The 12620-nt window shown below is 41.0% G+C and overlaps 1 protein-coding gene across 1 annotated transcript in view; it reads right to left on the bottom strand.

Annotated features, from left to right (window-relative positions):
- The window catches only part of NLK (nemo like kinase), a gene marked incomplete in the record, with an annotated part of 697670 nt that overhangs the window by 366284 nt on the left and 318766 nt on the right, over positions 1-12620 (bottom strand). Inside the window, 2 exon segments of the mRNA XM_053706265.1 lie at positions 3390-3599; positions 11708-11793. Of these exon segments, the coding sequence (XP_053562240.1) occupies positions 3390-3599; positions 11708-11793 (296 nt within the window).

Raw genomic sequence — 12620 nt, 5'->3', positions numbered from 1 at the left:
TGGACGAATTACTCCCATAGTAGAGAGGTCTCTTACACAACGTAAGAACGCCTCTATTTTTATCTGGTTTACAGACAACTGAGAAAGAAGAAATCTCCCTCTTGGAAGAAGAATTTTTTTTAATTCCAGTTGATACCCGTTGGTCACGATTTCCAGTGCCCACGGGTCCTGAACATCTATTACCCAAGCCTGGGTAAAGAAAGTCTGCCCCCTACTAGATCCGGACCCGGATCGGGGGCCGTCCCTTCATGCTGTCTTTGTAGCAGCAACGGACTTCTTGGGTTGCTTACCCTTGTTTCAAGCCTGGTTGGGTCTCCAGACGGACTTGGCCTGAGTAAAATTTCCTTCCTGCTTTGCGGAAGAGGAAGCAGAGGGTACTCCTTTAAAATTTTGAAAGTAACGAAAATTATTTTGTTTACCCCTCACCTTAACAGACTTATCATGAGGTCTCTTTCAACTCAGGCCCGAATAGGGTCTTCCCCTTGAAAGGAATAGCTAAGAGCTGTGATTTAGATGACACATCAGCAGACCACGATTTTAACCATAACGCTCTATGCGCCAAAATGGCAAATCCTGCATTTTTCGCCGCCAATTTAGCAATTTGAAAGGCGGCATCTGTAATAAAAGAATTAGCTAGCTTGAGAGCCCTACTTCTATCTAAAATATCCTCTAAAGGGGTCTCAACCTTCAGAGACTCTTCTAGAGCATCAAACCAAAAAGCTGCTGCAGTAGTAACTGGAACAATGCAAGCTGTTGGTTGTAAAAGGAAACCCTGATGAATAAATAATTTCTTTAGAAGACCCTCTAACGTCTTATCCATAGGGTCTTTGAAAGCACAACTGTCTTCAATTGGTATAGTTGTATGCTTGGCCAGGGTAGTAATAGCTCCCTCCACCTTAGGGACTGACTGCCAAGAGTCCCAAATGGTGTCTGATATGGGATACATACCCGGTCTGTCCCATTCCTTTTTCCGAAATTCCTTTAGGAACCGGAAAAACATCAGTGTAAGTAGGTACCTCTAGATATTTGTCCATTTTACACAATTTCTCTGGTGGAATTACAATAGGGTCACAATCATCCAGAGTCGCTAAAACTTCCCGAAGTAACAGGCGGAGGTGTTCAAGCTTAAATTTAAAGGACATGACGTCCGAATCTGTCTGAGGTAACATACTTCCTGGGTCTGAAAGTTCTCCTTCAGACAACAATTCCCTGACCCCCAACTCAGAGCCCTGTGAGGGTACATCGGAAATAGCCAACAAAGCATCAGAGGATTCAGTATTCACATTAATACCTGACCTACTGCGTTTATCCTGTAACACTGGCAACTTAGATAATAACTCTTGAAGGGTAGTTGACATAACTGCAGAGTAAAACAATTAGACGCACTTGAGGTACTTGGCGTCGCTTGTGTGGGCGTTAAAGGTTGTGACACTTGGGGAGAATTAGATGGCATATCCTGATTCTCTTTAGACTGAGCATCATCCTTAGGCACACTTTCTTTACCTAAAATATGCTTTTTATATTGTAAGGCCCCTTTAGTACAAGAGGTACACAAAGTAAGAGGGGGTTCCACAATGGCTTCTAAACACATAGAACAATTAGATTCCTCAATGTCAGACATGTTGAACAGACTAGTAATAACCACAATAGTCGTAGATCATCTCATTTATTGATTTAAACAACTTTTAGAAAAATGTGTACTGCGCCTTTAAGAAATAAAAGCGCATAATTTTTTCTCAAACTGCCTAAAACGTTAAAAAACGCTACACAATTAAATATAATGATTCATTTGGCCAAAAAATGATTGCACCCTATAAGTAAAAGGTGAATTTACCCTCTAAGAGACATTTTAACCAAAAAATATATCTTAACAGAAAAAATTACCCCTGCACCTCGCCACAGCTCTGCCGCCTACCTGCCCCCAGGGTACTGAAACTCGGTATCAAAGTTTTAAGTGAATGACTAAGCCCTGCCCAGAACATGACACGTCTCCCAGCCCATCCTCACGTAACCTTGCCTCTCCCACAAGCAGCCCTGTCCACATATTATTGGTGGGACATCGCACACATACTTTTTAACACCCATATCCCGCAGATTATACTGCAGACATTGGGAGATATGCAAAATGTACTAATCACATCTATATCAGTAATAACCCCTATATGGAAATTGCAGTGTTTTCCTCAGGACCTTTTTAATAGGTGCACAACCCAGCTGATTTTACTGACCCAGAAAAGAAATAACAAAAATAGTTGCTTACCCACCAACATTATCAAAAAATAATCTTAACTATAGGTAGGTGCATACTAGAAAATCATGAGAAAGACTAGTAAACTGCACTCTGCTTGAAAATAAATCTCCACAGGATACAGACAAACGCATATTTATTATGTGCAAAAAATAAGGTTAAAATATCTATAAAAATCCTAATGGTCACCTCACTAATAAGACTAAAGCCGGCTATAAGATATTAATACGGTACACCTCTATATCATCCCCTTTATAATGTATTCATTGCTTAGTCCACAACTTGGGCAACTCCCCATGAGAGTCAAGTGTTGACTGAAAGGATGATCTATTGTTAAATACGAGGTATCGAGGTTGAGGGTGGTGGACTCTGTGTACACTGATGGAAGCCTCCCTGCTCTAGCTGATCGTGTTTTGTTTTCCTCTGATGGCGCCTACTAGCAATGCTTGTATCTTTGTGTCTGGGCTCGGGAATTTGACTATTTAAGGAGCTAGCCTGTTTATGGGTGCCCAACCACGCCTGAACTTGAGTCATCCATGCAGGTTTATTAGTGTAGTTGTGGACTAAGCAAAGAATACATTATAAATGGGACTGTATAGAGGTGCACCATAATAATAATATCTTATAGCCGGCTTTAGTCTTATTAGTGAAGGACCCATTAGGATTTTTATAGATATTTTAACCTTATATTTTGCACATATCTTCTACAATAAATATGCTTTTGTGCTAAGTTTGTCTGTGTCCTGTAGAGATTTATTTTCAAGCAGAGGAGTGCAGTTAACAATCTTTTTGGGGTCCTTATTGGGAACCCCCAGTTATCTCTTTTTTTTATATTTTCTGATTTTAATGACCACCCGGCCAAAATTTTAGCCAAAAATTATCTAAAATGTAAACAGTTATTGCCAATCAAAGATTTATAAACACATATACTGTAAACTCTTGCACATACTTAGTAGGAGCTGTTGTCTCAAAAAGTGTGCACATAAAATTAAATATTTCATCATATAGTAGGAAGTTGTTTTTTTTAAATACATGCTCTATTTGATTCATGAAAGTTTCATTTTGAGGTTACTATCCTTTTAAAAAGGTACTTGTGTCAATCAAACAATAATTGGGGAAAATACGGACTACTCCACATTACCTGTTGGATAGGACTTTGAGCCTGAAACAATATTCTTCGTCCAAGAAGCTCTGCAAAGATGCATCCTACAGACCAAATGTCTATAGCATTGGTGTAATGACGACTCCCCATTAAGATTTCTGGTGCACGGTAATACTGAGTAACAACTTCCTGAGTCATATGACGAGATTCGTCAAGTTCTTCAACTCTTGCCAATCCAAAATCGCAGATCTAAAAAATAAATACAATATGTTAGATTTAAAACTTGTAGATTTGTTATTGAAATTACCCAACTGGTTAATGTTTAACAGGGAATTCAGGGGTTAAGCAAAACATATATAAAATAAACATAAGGCTTATTGCGAAGATGGTTTATATCAAATGATGAGAGTTACTGACAAACAACATTTACAAGTTTTAAAAATGATGAGTCTTGATCATTGGTCAAATGCTGTTAGTTGAATTAATCCCAGTTCATTAAGTTATTTTAACACCTTTTAAATGACAGATCTTACCACACTGAGCAAAGCAACTTACTACAGTATCTTATACAGGAAGCTAGCCTTACTAGGAGAACAGGAAATAGTCACTAAGCCTTACTTGGAGAACAACTAGCATTCTCATTTGTATCTCAATAAAGGAATAACAACCTTTGAGAATAATATTTAAACCCTCCTATATGAAGTCATTTAACCAAGAACTACTGCCTCCATGGACAGATCTCCTGGTACTTATACTCTTGCTCTGAAAAAAATCAAGCGGCTAAAAGCAATTTTGACCAGCTCACTCCCAGAGCTGCAGACAATGCTGACTATTGCATTGCCAAGGTGCTCTCAATGACGTCCTAAAGAAGAGATCGTTTTTTCCCAACATCAAAAAGCCAAGCCAAAAATTCATGAACCAGAATCTGTTCAGTTTTCATGCGTGTGTGTGTGTATATATCTATACATTGTTTAACCACTTGGTTGCTAGGACTATCACAGAACAGTACCTTTACCCCTTGACTACCAGTAAGACACAAAACATTGGTTTATCAGGAATAAAAATCGGTGATTTAAAATGTTTCTTTGCCTGGAACACGCAATAAAAAAATGGTTAAACACTAGCCTGTAACAGGCTAACACAGGACCTCCAGTTTCCTGGTACATATCTTTCAGACACTAGCCAAAGAGCCTTGCAAGGGCACATATCATATGTACTTTATCAAGGGAAGGATGTGGAAGCAGCCGAAACAACACTCCACACAACTCTGAGAGGGAAATTAAACACTCAATGCTAGCTAAAATGATCTATTCAAAGAAAGGATTAACTCAAGAATAATAGGCAGATCTATTTGTATTGAATTGTATTAGTTGTTTTAATAGTAAATAAATAAATATAAAGGTTTAGGGTCAATAAAGAAATTGGTGCTGGTTTCCCTGATCTTATTTTCTATATGAGGTCAATTATGGACAGATATAATGAGTCACTAGCGTGTGCAGACAAAGGCTCGTAGACATATAGCAGTGTTAAGTCTGGAGCCTGTACGAACAAGAATTAGAAAGTCGTGATTTTCAAAATAAGAATAGAAAATTGGGGCAAAATAAAAAAGTTTTTAATTGTTTACTAAACATAAACATTTTATATTACATTCTTCCAATACCCACAAAAAAATATGGGAAATAAACCTGAAGAAAACCAAAGGTTGAAGATGCTGTAATGCTGGACCAATACATAAAGGAGGGCAGAAGAATTGCAGTTAAAACACAGACTCTAGAACAGTGTTGCTCAATACCAGTCCAAAAAAAACACTTTGAGCTAGATTTATCAAGGGATAGGAGAATTCTCCTTTGTATTCTCCTTCAAGTTCTCTGCAGCCGCTCTTGGAGAGGCGCATGTATCTAGTACTCCATTAGAAATAGATGTGAACATGACACAAGCACAAAGACATAATGATTTCTAATACTGTTCTCCACAGTACCTATGAAGAACTATAATGCGCGTATTTGTAGGAGAACGTTGTGTTTTCCAAAGGCTCAAAAAGAATGATAAATTGGACTCTAGGAAATGCGACTAAAACTAGCAAATGTAACCCTTTTGTAAGTGCACCGGTGCACCTAGGCGAACGCAAACAAAGTGAGAGGAATCTATATTCAGACTTGCCCAATTTTAAGCACACTTTGCATTAATAAATCAGGGGATTCAGTAAAATGCAGATTTATAGGTGCAATTGTAGGAGAATTGATTCGATACATCCTGTTCTAACTGGCCAGATTTTTCAGGATTAGCAGAGCAGGTTAATAACCATGTTTAGGGATCAGCGGATTCTGATGCCAAAAGAGAGGAGCAATGTAGTAAGTAGTAATACCTATTTATTTAAATAACAATGCATAAGAAAAACATAATTTATGCTTACCTGATAAATTCCTTTCTTCTGTTGTGTGATCAGTCCACGGGTCATCATTACTTCTGGGATATAACTCCTCCCCAACAGGAAATGCAAGAGGATTCACCCAGCAGAGCTGCATATAGCTCCTCCCCTCTACGTCAGTCCCAGTCATTCGACCAAGAAACAACGAGAAAGGAGTAACCAAGGGTGAAGTGGTGACTGGAGTATAATTTAAAAGATATTTACCTGCCTTAAAACAGGGCGGGCCGTGGACTGATCACACAACAGAAGAAAGGAATTTATCAGGTAAGCATAAATTATGTTTTCTTCTGTTATGTGTGATCAGTCCACGGGTCATCATTACTTCTGGGATACCAATACCAAAGCAAAAGTACACGGATGACGGGAGGGATAGGCAGGCTCATTATACAGAAGGAACCACTGCCTGAAGAACCTTTCTCCCAAAAATAGCCTCCGAAGAAGCAAAAGTGTCAAATTTGTAAAATTTGGAAAAAGTATGAAGCGAAGACCAAGTTGCAGCCTTGCAAATCTGTTCAACAGAGGCCTCATTCTTAAAGGCCCAAGTGGAAGCCACAGCTCTAGTGGAGTGAGCTGTAATTCTTTCAGGAGGCTGCTGTCCAGCAGTCTCATAGGCTAAACGTATTATGCTACGAAGCCAAAAAGAGAGAGAGGTAGCAGAAGCTTTTTGACCTCTCCTCTGTCCAGAGTAAACGACAAACAAGGAAGAAGTTTGGCGAAAATCTTTAGTTGCCTGCAAGTAGAACTTGAGGGCACGAACTACATCCAGATTGTGTAAAAGACGTTCCTTCTTTGAAGAAGGATTTGGACACAAGGATGGGACAACAATCTCTTGATTGATGTTCCTGTTAGTGACTACCTTAGGTAAGAACCCAGGTTTAGTACGCAGAACTACCTTGTCTGAGTGAAAAATCAGATAAGGGGAATCACAATGTAAGGCTGATAACTCAGAGACTCTTCGAGCCGAGGAAATAGCCATTAAAAACAGAACTTTCCAAGATAACATTTTTATATCAATGGAATGAAGGGGTTCAAACGGAACACCCTGTAAAACGTTAAGAACTAAGTTTAAACTCCATGGTGGAGCAACAGCTTTAAACACAGGCTTGATCCTAGCTAAAGCCTGACAAAAGGACTGGACGTCTGGATTTTCTGACAGACGTCTGTGTAACAAGATGGACAGAGCTGAAATCTGTCCCTTTAATGAACTAGCTGATAAACCCTTTTCTAAACCTTCTTGTAGAAAAGACAATATCCTAGCGATCCTAACCTTACTCCAGGAGTAACCTTTGGATTCGCACCAGTATAGGTATTTCCGCCATATTTTATGGTAAATCCTTCTGGTAACAGGCTTCCTAGCCTGAATCAGGGTATCAATAACCGACTCAGAAAAACCACGTTTTGATAAAATCAAGCGTTCAATTTCCAAGCAGTCAGCTTCAGAGAAGTTAGATTTTGATGTTTGAATGGACCCTGTATCAGAAGGTCCTGTCTCAGAGGTAGAGACCAAGGCGGACAGGATGACATGTCCACTAGATCTGCATACCAAGTCCTGCGTGGCCAAGCAGGTGCTATTAGAATTACTGATGCTCTCTCCTGTTTGATTTTGGCAATCAATCGAGGAAGCAGCGGGAAGGGTGGAAACACCTAAGCCATCCTGAAGTTCCAAGGTGCTGTCAAAGCATCTATCAGAACTGCTCCCGGATCCCTGGATCTGGACCCGTAGCGAGGAAGTTTGGCGTTCTGGCGAGACGCCATGAGATCTATCTCTGGTTTGCCCCAACGTCGAAGTATTTGGGCAAAGACCTCCGGATGAAGTTCCCACTCCCCCGGATGAAGAGTCTGGCGACTCAAGAAATCCGCCTCCCAGTTCTCCACTCCCGGGATGTGGATTGCTGACAGGTGGCAAGAGTGAGACTCTGCCCAGCGAATTATCTTTGATACTTCCATCATTGCTAGGGAGCTTCTTGTCCCTCCCTGATGGTTGATGTAAGCTACAGTCGTGATGTTGTCCGACTGAAACCTGATGAACCCCCGAGTTATTAACTGGGGCCAAGCCAGAAGGGCATTGAGAACTGCTCTCAATTCCAGAATGTTTATTGGAAGGAGACTCTCCTCCTGATTCCATAGTCCCTGAGCCTTCAGAGAATTCCAGACAGCGCCCCAACCTAGTAGGCTGGCGTCTGTTGTTACAATTGTCCAGTCTGGCCTGCTGAATGGCATTCCCCTGGACAGGTGTGGCCGATGAAGCCACCATAGAAGAGAATTTCTGGTCTCTTGATTCAGATTCAGAGTAGGGGACAAATCTGAGTAATCCCCATTCCACTGACTTAGCATGCATAGTTGCAGCGGTCTGAGGTGTAGGCGTGCAAAAGGTACTATGTCCATTGCCGCTACCATTAAGCCGATCACCTCCATGCATTGAGCTACTGACGGGTGTTGAATGGAATGAAGGACGCGGCATGCATTTTGAAGTTTTGTTAACCTGTCTTCTGTCAGGTAAATCTTCATTTCTACAGAATCTATAAGAGTCCCCAAGAATGGAACTCTTGTGAGAGGAAAGAGAGAACTCTTCTTTTCGTTCACTTTCCATCCATGCGACCTTAGAAATGCCAGAACTAACTCTGTATGAGACTTGGCAGTTTGAAAGCTTGAAGCTTGTATTAGAATGTCGTCTAGGTACGGAGCTACCGAAATCCCTCGCGGTCTTAGTACCGCTAGAAGGGCACCCAGAACCTTTGTGAAGATTCTTGGAGCCGTAGCCAATCCGAATGGAAGAGCTACAAACTGGTAGTGCCTGTCTAAGAAGGCAAACCTTAGATACCGGTGATGATCTTTGTGGATCGGTATGTGAAGGTAAGCATCCTTTAAATCCACTGTGGTCATGTACTGACCCTCTTGGATCATGGGTAAAATAGTCCGAATAGTTTCCATTTTGAACGATGGAACTCTTAGTAATTTGTTTAGAGTCTTTAAATCTAAGATTGGCCTGAAAGTTCCCTCTTTTTTGGGAACCACAAACAGGTTTGAGTAGAACCCTTGTCCTTGTTCCGACCACGGAACCGGATGGATCACTCCCATTGTTAACAGATCTTGTACGCAGCGTAGAAACGCTTCTTTCTTTATCTGGTTTGTTGACAACCTTGACAGATGAAATCTCCCTCTTGGGGGAGATAATTTGAAGTCTAGAAGGTATCCCTGAGATATGATCTCTAGTGCCCAGGGATCCTGAACATCTCTTGCCCAGGCCTGGGCGAAGAGAGAGAGTCTGCCCCCTACTAGATCCGGTCCCGGATCGGGGGCTCTCGGTTCATGCTGTCTTTGGGGCAGCAGCAGGTTTCCTGGCCTGCTTGCTTTTGTTCCAGGACTGGTTAGGCTTCCAGCCTTGCCTGTAACGAGCAACAGCTCCTTCCTGTTTTGGTGCAGTGGAGGTTGATGCTGCTCCTGTTTTGAAATTCCGAAAGGGACGAAAATTAGACTGTCTAGCCTTAGCTTTGGCCTTGTCTTGAGGTAGGGCGTGGCCCTTACCTCCCGTAATGTCAGCGATAATTTCTTTCAAACCGGGCCCGAATAAGGACTGCCCCTTGAAAGGTATATTAAGTAATTTGGACTTAGAAGTAACATCAGCTGACCAGGATTTTAGCCACAGTGCCCTGCGTGCCTGTATGGCGAATCCTGAGTTCTTAGCCGTAAGTTTGGTTAAATGTACTACGGCCTCCGAAATGAAAGAATTAGCTAGTTTAAGGACTCTAAGCCTGTCCGTAATGTCGTCTAGCGTAGAGGAACTAAGGTTCTCTTCAAGCGACTCAATCCAAAATGCTGCCGCAGCCGTAATCGGCGCGATACATGCAAGGGGTTGTAATATAAAACCTTGTTGAACAAACATTTTCTTAAGGTAACCCTCTAATTTTTTATCCATTGGATCTGAGAAAGCACAGCTATCCTCCACCGGGATAGTGGTACGCTTAGCTAAAGTAGAAACTGCTCCCTCCACCTTGGGGACCGTTTGCCATAAGTCCCGAGTGGTGGCGTCTATTAGAAACATCTTTCTAAATATTGGAGGGGGTGAGAACGGCACACCGGGTCTATCCCACTCCTTAGTAACAATTTCAGTTAGTCTCTTAGGTATAGGAAAAACGTCAGTACTCGCCGGTACCGCAAAGTATTTATCCAACCTACACAGTTTCTCTGGTATTGCAACAGTGTTACAATCGTTGAGAGCTGCTAAGACCTCCCCTAGTAGTACACGGAGGTTCTCCAATTTAAATTTAAAATTTGAAATATCTGAGTCCAATCTGTTTGGATCAGAACCGTCACCCACAGAATGAAGCTCTCCGTCCTCATGCTCTGCGAGCTGTGACGCAGTATCAGACATGGCCCTAGCATTGTCAGCGCACTCTGTTCTCACCCCAGAGTGATCACGCTTGCCTCTTAGTTCAGGTAATTTAGACAAAACTTCAGTCATAACAGTAGCCATATCTTGTAATGTTATCTGTAATGGCCGCCCAGATGTACTAGGCGCCAAAATATCACGCACCTCCCGGGCGGGAGATGCAGGTACTGTCGCGTGAGGCGAGTTAGTCGGCATAACTCTCCCCTCGCTGTTTGGTGAAATTTGTTCACATTGTACAGATTGACTTTTATTTAAAGTAGCATCAATACAGTTAGTACATAAATTTCTATTGGGCTCCACCTTGGCATTGGAACAAATGACACAGATATCTTCCTCTGAGTCAGACATGTTTAACACACTAGCAAAAAACTTACAACTTGGTTATAATCTTTTTTAGCAAAAAACGTACTGTGCCTCAAAGAGGTACTAACGATTAAATGACAGTTGAAATAATGAACTGAAAAACAGTTATTGCATCAAATTTTAAAACAACACAACTTTTAGCAAAGGTTTGTTCCCATTAGTAAAAAACAACACTAATTAAATTTGTACATAAGAAAACAAAACAACGTTTTTTTTATACACAGTCACTATAAGAATTCTCACAGCTCTGCTGAGAGAATTTACCTCCCTTCAAAGAAGTTTGAAGACCCCTGAGATCTGTCAGAAATGAACCGGATCATGCAGGACATATAAAAGTAGCTGACTGGAATTTTTTGATGCGTAGCAAAGAGCGCCAAAAACGGCCCCTCCCTCTCCCACACAGCAGTGAAGAGAAACGAAACTGTCACAATTAAAGCAAAAAACTGCCAAGTGGAAAATAATGCCCAAACATTTATTCACACAGTACCTCAGCAATGTAAACGATTCTACATTCCAGCAAAAACGTTTAACATGAGAATAGTTATTAAAAGGATTAGTGACCTTAACACAGTAGTTCCGGTGAAATACCATCCCCAGAATACTGAAGTGTATACATACATGTCATTTTAACGGTATGGCAGGCTTTTCTCATCAATTCCATTCAGAAAATAAAAACTGCCACATACCTCAATGCAGATTCATCTGCCCGCTGTCCCCTGATCTGAAGCCTTTACCTCCCTCAGATGGTCGAGAACAGCAATATGATCTTAACGACTCCGGTTAAAATCATAGTAAAAAATCTCTGTCAGATTCTTCCTCAAACTCTGCCAGAGAAGTAATAACACGCTCCGGTGCTATTTTAAAATAACAAACTTTTGATTGAAGTCATAAAAACTAAGTATAATCACCATAGTCCTCTCACACATCCTATCTAGTCGTTGGGTGCAAGAGAATGACTGGGACTGACGTAGAGGGGAGGAGCTATATGCAGCTCTGCTGGGTGAATCCTCTTGCATTTCCTGTTGGGGAGGAGTTATATCCCAGAAGTAATGATGACCCGTGGACTGATCACACATAACAGAAGAAAGATCAGCTTCCTAGAATTCTGAAAAAAAATGAGAAAGAGGTCACATTGGAACTCTTCTTTATGCAACAATATTCATTTCTTAAAGTTACCTTGAGTACACAGTTGCTGTTCACAAGTAGATTCCCTGGTTTGATGTCTCGATGTAAAATGCCAGCAGAATGCAAATACTTCAAACCTTAGTAACGAGACAAAACAATCATTGTAAACAGTGCACGGACATTACAGGTGAAATCAATACTTCTGTTTAATTAATATTTTTATATAAATTATAAAGAGTCATCAGAAGATCCAGACAGGTTAAAATACAAATTCGAATGAGGCATGGGTAAAAAATAAAAAGTTGAATGAGGCATCAAATTTTTAAAAAAGTTTACTCTAAAGGAAATGTTTTGCTAGCAAATTAAGAAAAAGTAACAATTAGATAAACTTAACAGGGAGCCAAGGATATATAAACAGAAGTAAAGGGTTATTCTAAGCAGTGACAAATCCGGGGGGAGGGGCAACAGGGCAATTGTGGCCTACGACAGCATAGCCAGACAGGATTCTGTCCCAGTGACAGCCAATGTTAGCGATAAGCACCTACAGAGAGAAATAGGAGGCACACGCTGAACCTTTATGATACTTTTATATAGGATTTTCTATTAGAAGCCAGCAGATGGCATTGTTCTCTTGCTCCACACTGGTATTTACTCTGTAAGCACCAGTCTGAGCTCCTGCCCTGCAAGTTCCCTGCTTGTCTACACACAAAGTTCATGTCCTGCTGCATGGCTCAGATTCTACTTGATTAGGTTAGTGGAACAGGGATGGCTGCGCAGCAATGTGCAGGGTTCGGTAAATGGAGCTGTCAATTTAAAGCAAGCAGTGTAATCCTAGTGTAAATTCTAATGTGTGTGTTTGTATATGTGAGCGTCTATGTGTGTGTATGCTAGTGCCTGTGTACATGTGCGTATGTATTTGCGTATGTGTGTATGTTATACACAAAATAAACCTTTAGTTAATAGG

Source organism: Bombina bombina, chromosome 3 (genome assembly GCF_027579735.1).
Source record: "Bombina bombina isolate aBomBom1 chromosome 3, aBomBom1.pri, whole genome shotgun sequence".
Lineage (NCBI taxonomy): Eukaryota > Metazoa > Chordata > Amphibia > Anura > Bombinatoridae > Bombina > Bombina bombina.
The sequence above is the reverse complement of the archived record's forward strand: the minus strand, read 5'-3'. Positions and strand labels throughout refer to the sequence as shown.